The sequence below is a fragment of the Lates calcarifer genome, unplaced genomic scaffold (assembly GCF_001640805.2).
Source record: "Lates calcarifer isolate ASB-BC8 unplaced genomic scaffold, TLL_Latcal_v3 _unitig_1337_quiver_2056, whole genome shotgun sequence".
Classification (NCBI taxonomy): Eukaryota; Metazoa; Chordata; class Actinopteri; family Centropomidae; genus Lates; species Lates calcarifer.
The window spans coordinates 10769-19144 of NW_026115451.1; the positions used below are offsets into that span (position 1 = coordinate 10769).

Here is an 8376-nt window from a genome sequence, read left to right on the forward strand (position 1 = left end):
CCCCCCTCAGACACACACAGACACACACACACAGAGACCCCCTTCCAAAAACCCATCAAAGAGTAATACAATGGCTCCATCTGTAGGATAAAGTACAGAGTCGCAACAGGAAGTTACCCCAAAATCTGAGGTTTCAAACAGGAAGTTGGGTTTCCGAACTTTGACGGGCCAGAACCGGCACACGCTTCGACCCAAACTCACAATTTTCGGAGCCAGTCTTCCAAAAATCCTTAAGTCTGTCCTGACAACATTTGAAGTGAATCTGGTCACCCGTCTAGAAACTGGACATCACACTATAAAATATGTCATTTCCTGCTATAAATAGGTGGTGCTACAACAATTGTATGAATATTGACATATGGATGTGTGCAGATAGGTACCATTAACAATCCTGTAAAGTTTGATGCAGTTTGGACAAAGTATGGCCGAAATATAGCAAATTTAAAGCAACTTCCTGTTTTGTGGCGAGTGATCGAACTTTGAGGGGCCATAACTTCCACGCCCTTCAATGAAAAGTCCGAAACTTTTGCAATTTAACTTCGTCTATGTCTTAAGAACAAATTATCAAATTTTGAAGTCAATCGGATAATGCGTCTAGGACTAGTTCGCGTTCAAGCGACCCCTGGAAATGGCCAAAAACACACAATTTTTTCACCTTCCGGTCAAAATAAAAATACTTTCTGTTGGGTTTAGAATATGGCTCCAAGAGACTTTTTGGTGCGTCATGGGATGTTACATATGTGTGCAGATTTTCAGATTTTTAGGCGCAACGGGCTTGAGGGGCTGTTCCGTTAAAAATGTAGGTGGCGCTACCGAGGCCATTTTGCCACACCCATGCTCAAGACCCCTAAATTCTTAAATTTTTCGCCGTGCCTGACGCGTCTGCAAATTTTCAGGAGTTTTGACGCATTTTAAGGCCCTCAAAAAGGCGATCAAAGAGGCGGAAAAAGAAGAAAAAAAATAATAATAATAATAATAATAATAAACCGAACGAAAACAAGAGGGTCCTTGCAACTCGTTGCATGGCCCCGTTGGGCCCACGCAACTCGTTGCTCGGGCCCTAATAATAATAAACCGAACGAAAACAAGAGGGTCCTTGCAACTCGTTGCATGGCCCCGTTGGGCCCACGCAACTCGTTGCTCGGGCCCTAATAATAATAATAATAATAATAATAAACAGACCGAAAACAAGAGGGTCCTTGCAACTCGTTGCATGGCCCCGTTGGGCCCACGCAACTCGTTGCTCGGGCCCTAATAATAATAATAATAATAATAATAAACAGACCGAAAACAAGAGGGTCCTTGCAACTCGTTGCATGGCCCCGTTGGGCCCACGCAACTCGTTGCTCGGGCCCTAATAATAATAAACCGAACGAAAACAAGAGGGTCCTTGCAACTCGTTGCATGGCCCCGTTGGGCCCACGCAACTCGTTGCTCGGGCCCTAATAATAATAATAAACAGACCGAAAACAAGAGGGTCCTTGCAACTCGTTGCATGGCCCCGTTGGGCCCACGCAACTCGTTGCTCGGGCCCTAATAACAGGACCACAGTTTCTCCATAACTGTATTCACCTTTGTACCAGTTACACACTGTGTGTCAGAGCTGGTATGAACGAGTGAAACAGGATCAACAGGTTAAAACACTGGACTCTGTCACACACTCTGAAAATAAAAGGTTCACTTCAGGACCTCATTCTGATCATGATCTAACTCCAGACTAACGTGATGTTCACCAGCTGAAATTATCCTGTTCGCTCTCAGCAGCAAACCTGGCTGTGGAGGTTTGATCTGTTCTTAGTTTGAAATGAAAGCATTGATCAGAGTCATATGATTGAACTCCTGACTGGTGGTGTGGGTGGCCCTGTGGCTGCAGACAATACATTACTGTAGCTCCTCCATACATAACTTGTTCCATACTCATATTCCAGCAACATATGTATGGAAGAATAAAACACAAAAAAAACCATAAAATGTATTTGTTTGGCAAACTCAGCTCATTAATCACACTTAGACATGTAATTTACCCAGAATTTATGAAAGTGGCTCAGATTTGATTTATCATCAATTTTAATGTTTTAATTCCCATCAAAAAATGAAATTGAATATTTAATTTTTTAATTAATAATTATAGTCTTTATTGTTGAAATAATCATACGTTGTGATAAGCGAACCAATATATTTGGATGATTTATCAGTAATTTGTTATGATAATTACATTGCATTTATGCCTATAATACAAAGGAATCGTTTGTATCTGAAAATAACTCCTTGTTGTTGTGGATCAGCTTAAAAATCCAGTCTACTGACACACAACAATTAAATGAAGGTAAGTTTTCCATTTGTGATGAGAAAACTTATAAAATAAGCCCTGAATACCTCTCTAGGAGCCAGAGTCTGTAGAAAGTCTGTTTCATGAAACTTTGATGGAGGAGTTCCTCAGGGAACCACCCTGGGTCCTTCTTACCATGTTGTCAATATTCAAAAGAACAACAGAACAATAGCACATTTAAATGAACCCTTGAAGCTCTCTTACACACCATGGTCCTCACCAGTAACTGCTTTATTCTACAAAACAGAAGGAGGCACATGAGAAAAGTTGCAGAGATTTGAGAGAAAGATTTGGGGAAAAAACAAGTTATTGAATTGGACTGTGGTGTTTCTAAATATTCAGTAGTTAGTGGTGTGTCTTAGTTTTAGAACTCAACCATGATTGTCTTTAAAATGTATTAGTACAATTTATTAGACTACATTAGAGATTTGTTTTCAGTCTTTGCCTTTTGAGCAGCACAACTTTAAAGCAGCTGTTTTTGTTACAGTTTTTTGTATTCATGTTTTGCACTCTGTTTCTGCTGATTGTATTTATTTGTACAGTGTTATATAACAGCTGGGTGTTCTCTCCTTGGTTAGTTGAACCTTTAGTGTGGGTTGCATGTGGTCGGATTATGAACAATTTCTACATTAATGAATGAAACTTTTCAGTGCTGAGGCAGAATGTAGAAGAAAAACACAGGGAACTCTAATGTGACTGTTTCTGTCGGCCTGTTTAAGCTGTAGTTTAGTTTTGCTGGGTAATTTAACAGACACAAGGGTAGGAAATCAATATAATGAACTATTTTTACTCTGGTTGACGTGAGCCAGTGCTTCAGTCACAGATACTTGTATGAATGCTAATTTTCTACACTGTAGACAAACAGATTTTCTTGGCATTTTTAATGGAAGTTGAATGTTTCCCTTTGGGGAGAAACTGCCAAACCTGCTGCAATAAAAACACTCATTAACAAGATACTAACATTCACATAAAGTGGCTCTGTCGTTGTTTCTTTGAACAAACTTTGGTTCAACCTGATCAAACTCACCATGATCAATGTGAAGGCCAGTAATTTCTTTCTTCTGTAGTAAACTGCATGGGAACGTGGCTGTGATTAACAGTTTGTATATTAGCACAGAACTGTCACTTTTTCATAAAGTTCCATTTTCAAATTTCTAATGTTTTCATTCTTGCTGTTTTATCAGCAACGGCCTTTTTGGTTTATGTTACTTCGCTGTTTCCTGTTGCCTCTTTTGTTTGCTGTTGCTTTATTGATGTTGTTGCTTCTCGTGTTTAGTCTAAATTTTGAAAACCAAAACCAACAATATATTTAACTCTCAATGCTTTACACATTAAAAAATACTCAGAAATTTCCTACAATAGTTGGTCACTGCTACATAAACAGAAGGAAATAGTTTTTTTTATAGTGCCTTTGTTATTACAGTTTTAAAAAGTATTCTGAATGATGGACTCTCCATGAGATTGTTTAGTTGACAGATTTTGAAACCACTGATTTCTTAATGATTCCTCCTGAGGGTGCAAATGTGGTTGAGAGGAACAAAAAAAGAGGAAGAAAAAACCCCAGCACAGAGAGAACCCAGTCCCTCAGGGCTGAGTGATTTCAGCTTCAAATCCTGTGAAATGCTAAACGTGTCTCAGCTGATGAATTCAGTGAACTTTCTGACATCCGGGCTCTGGAACGGCTTGTTTAATATAACTAACGTTAACATTGGCTCTTGATGGTTCCATCATCTTTATGCTAAGATAATGTGAACAAGGCTAATACTATCATACCCACAATGTAATGAAACAATCTGCTTTTGGATTTGTTTTGGAACATCAGACACTTGTGTTGACATGAAGCTAAAATGGAGCTGGTGATGGGGTTAAACTGAACTCTTGTTACAGTCGTCTTATTCTGTAGCTTGGGAAAAGGTCAAGCTCTCTGACAAGAACAGTTGTAGTGGTTGTGTTTCATGTAGAGATACTGAAGATAAGATAATCCTTTATTAGTCCACAATTTACATTGTTGCAGCAGCATAAGTGATTGAAAAAGTTAGAAAGACATAAATACAAGTGAGGACAAAAATAAAAACAAGATAAGGTTATAAAAAATATACACAAAAGTATAAACATGACAATGTAATAAAAAATATTAACATAAGAGCAATATACAACTTTATACATACACAGAAAGTGAACTAAATACAGTCAAAAGCCAATCAACCACCACTTCAGTTCACTTCAGCTCTCATCTGGGTTTATAGAAAAAACATTTTTGTGCCCGATTTTCATGATGTTGACCTTGTACACTTTGTGCTAAAACAAAACATTTGAATTATTGGAATAGATTTCATATATCACTGAGTTCTGAATACAAATATTACTGCTATCATTCTCTAGTTAGTATATTGTGCATCATTTATTGTAATGAATGCTCTGTGTAGTGCTCTCAAAATTATCAACTAAAAAACAAAATAAATCAATGCTATGAGCACTACAACAGTCCCACAGAGCAGGTTGCTGTAATTTATACAGACCCTTTCAAAAAATTAGAAATCCTGTACATGCAGGAATGTATGGTGGGGGAGTGGGGAGAGATTTTGTTTACTGTCTTCCTGAGACTTAAATTATCCTATCAGTCATGAAACCCAACAAATAAGGTTGTGTTCTGTGTTTCACATAACTCTGTCCACACTGGGCCTGTCCAACACGCACAGCCAACTTCTTGAAAAAACAGGAAATCCATGGTTTTGTGTGCGTGATGAGTTTCAGAGGGTATAAGCTGCAGGTTGTCAGCTGATGCCAGCTGCACATCAGAGATGGAGACGCTACAGACGAGTCTGGTCTGTGGAAAGTTCTGGATCTACGTCGCAGTCATTGCGATTTTTATCTTGCTTGGCAGCAACTTTGAATGCACTTGCAAACCACAAGCCTTTAACTGTAACTTGTACCTGGTTCTGCCAGTTTTTATAACGTCTGTGTTCCTCCTGTGGACAGACAAGTCATTTCAGAGAGTCTGTAGACACCTGTGTTCATCTGGAGGCAGAGACTGGCCTCACACCTGCAGTTTTCTGGGCTCTGCCCTCCGTCACATTATCAAGGCAGCTTTCATTGGTCTGCTGTGGATGGTGTGTGTTTTCATCAATGGAGACTGGTATGTTTGCTGTATGAACGATCAGTCTGAACAACAGGCTCAGTTAGCCTGTAAATCTGCAGGGAGCATCACTGACGAGGACAGAGCTAACATCACTGAACTGAAAAACAGGTCATGGGTGAGTGTTTTTCCTTCTTTAACTTGTAGAATTGTTAAAGGAACACAGTGACATGTGATGGTACAACCAGTCTGATGTCTATTTTTTCAGGTTATCGGCTCCTTTCTGCTCTTCTGTATCATTTGTGTGCCGGCCCTCTGGTCGTCATGTGGATGGAGGAAACGTTCAAGATGTGAAAGGAAAAGGTTATTTTACAAACTGATTTTGAAAGAGGAGAAGAACGTGCTGAGAGAGATATTGAGGAAACATGCGAAGGAAAAGCTGACAAAGGGAATGGAGAACAGAATCCGTCATGAACGATGGGAGGAGTGTTTTGATGTTGCTGAAGAACTGATTCAAGCGTCTACTGAACCGACTGTTTCTGAACCTGAGTGAGGGACACGAGCAGAGAGAGCGCAGGTAAAGAATCAATTATACATTATTTACTCAGCTAAATATTCCTCATAGAACCTTCAGTTTAATTAAACATAGAATATTTTCTGCTCGACGTTCAGAGGTTTTTGTGCTAACATGAACAAACAGGATATTTTATACACAGCAAGAAAAATCTGTTTTAATCTTTATATAGACACCTGACTTGTGTATTAAGACAGACTTGACAAATTATTACTTTGTCCTCGCAGCTGCATGTAATTTATACAAACGTCACTGGAGGTCACTGCTGCATCAGGGTTTTTTTTGGGAACTTTCCTAAGAGAGAACTAAACCTGTTTCAACCACAGGAACCAGGAACTAAATTTAGTTCCTGTGAGGTTCCTGGCTTGATTTGAAAGAAGAGAAAGAGAGATCTGAGTGCTTCTAACACTGACTGCCATCATCATCATCATCTTATTTTCAGAGCGTTAAAACAACCGGCTCAGAACCCTCTGCAAACACCGACCGAGAACAACAAGATAAAAGTGTTGATGAGTGAAGATACGAAGATCATAGATGAGTCTGATCAGCTGAGAGCATCAAAACATGATTAAATAAAATGATGATGATTGAGTTTTTAATTTACAGGAAACACAAGTCATTTTATCTTTAGATTTTCTTCATTAAACTTTTGTGTCTACAATATAATGAAACAAGCCAATCACATGGAATCATAACATTTTTAACTATGTATAGGATATATAGGAATTATATTAAAATTCTTAAGTTTATAAAGTTTTATAGTTTGTTCATCAAACTTGTATCACTGTGTTTTAATCACACTGTGTTCATGTCTTATTAATGCAATAGATAATAAACCTCACAGAAACCTGCACCAGACTGTCACTGACTGCACAGTTTCTGTTTCTGTCCTGAACAAAGAAGTCCATGTGTCTGCTGTTACAGTAGATACATGGACAACAGTTTTCCACAGTTCATTTCCTGTCCAACATACACAGCAGACTTCCTTAAAGAAAAAACAGGAAATCCATGGTTTTGTGTGCGTGATGAGTTTCAGAGGGTATAAGCTGCAGGTTGTCAGCTGATGCCAGCTGCACATCAGAGATGGAGACGCTACAGATGAGTCTGATCTGTGGAAAGTTCTGGATCTACGTCGCAGTCATTGCAATTTTCAAAGTTCATAAAATCATTGCTGCTGAGGGTTATAGGGATGTGTCGATCTATAGAGCTGTGACTCTCTGTCAGCCTGGCTACAGTGCTGAAAAGAAACCTGGGGTTCTTCTTATTATCCTCTATTAATGATGAGTAATAGGTACAGAGGGTCTTTTTATATCTTTTGACACTATCCTGCCAGGATAAGTGGGATTCTTCCAGTTTGGTGGAACACCACACTCTTTCAAGCCTACGTGCTGTTTGTTTCAGTGAACGGGTTTGGGAGTTGAACCATGGAGCTTGCCTCTTTCTCTTTATTGTTTTCATTTTTAGGGGGCGATGGAATCTAAAGTTGTACGTAGTGAGTCTGCAACAGTCTACAAGATGATCAAGCTGGGAGGGAGTAGCTTCTGCTAAATTAAGATGAGGCACTGGACCTAAGTTAGTGGGAATCATTTCCTTGAATTTAACTACTGCATTATCGGAAATATTTCTAGTCAGGATGTTTTTGCTGATAATACATAATCCAGCAATATGAATTCGAAAGTGATTAAAAAGTGGTCTGATAGAACAGGATTCTGTGGGAAGACTGTTACATGTTCAATATCAATACCATAAGCTAAAAGAAGATGACTGAAACAGTGAGTGGGTTTATTTACACACTGAGAGAAGCCAATACAGTCTAGTAATGAGGAAAAAGCAGAGCTAAGGCTGTCATTGTTGACATCAACATGAATATTGAAGTCGCCTACAATAATAACTTTATCTATTTTAAGAACCAAACTCAACAGGAACTCTGAAAATTCAGACAAGAAATCAGAGTATGGACCAGGAGGACGGTACACTACAACAAATAGAACTGGCTTTAATGTTTTCCACCTTGGATGGGACAGGCTAAGAACAAGACTTTCAAATGAATTATAATTGAGTTTAGGTTTAGGGTTAATTAGTAAAGTGGAGTTGAAAATGGCTGCGACTCCACCTCCACGGCCAGTGTCTCGGGGAATGTGAGTATTAACATGACTGGGGGAGGGGGGTGGATTCATTCAGGCTGACATACTCATCCTGACACAGCCAGGTTTCAGTCAGACAGAATAGATCAAGATGGTGATTGATATCAAATCATTTACTAGTACAGCTTTGGATGAGAGAGATCTGATATTGAGTAATCCACATTTAATTATTTTATTTTGCTGAACATTTGAGTTGGCTGTGCTGATTTTTATTAGATTATTGTGACTAACTCCTCTTTTGTTGACCTTCGAT

General features: G+C 38.9%; 1 protein-coding gene across 1 annotated transcript; it reads left to right on the top strand.

Moving 5' to 3' along the window:
• The first annotated feature begins 5074 nt into the window (after nucleotides 1–5074).
• On the top strand, nucleotides 5075–6643 carry LOC108888387 (uncharacterized). Its single transcript, XM_018684373.2, has 3 exons — nucleotides 5075–5583; nucleotides 5674–5982; nucleotides 6422–6643. The coding sequence occupies exons 1-2, from the start codon at nucleotides 5131–5133 to the stop codon at nucleotides 5956–5958; spliced, it is 738 nt and encodes a 245-aa protein (XP_018539889.1). The 5' UTR covers nucleotides 5075–5130; the 3' UTR covers nucleotides 5959–5982; nucleotides 6422–6643.
• The last annotated feature ends 1733 nt before the right edge of the window (nucleotides 6644–8376 follow it).

Coding starts and splice junctions, on each gene's coding strand:
- LOC108888387 (XM_018684373.2), top strand. CDS start 5,131: ATGGAGACGCTACAGACGAGTCTGGTCTGTGGAAAGTTCTGGATCTAC. Junction 5,584..5,673: donor AACTGAAAAACAGGTCATGG/GTGAGTGTTTTT, acceptor CTATTTTTTCAG/GTTATCGGCTCCTTTCTGCT.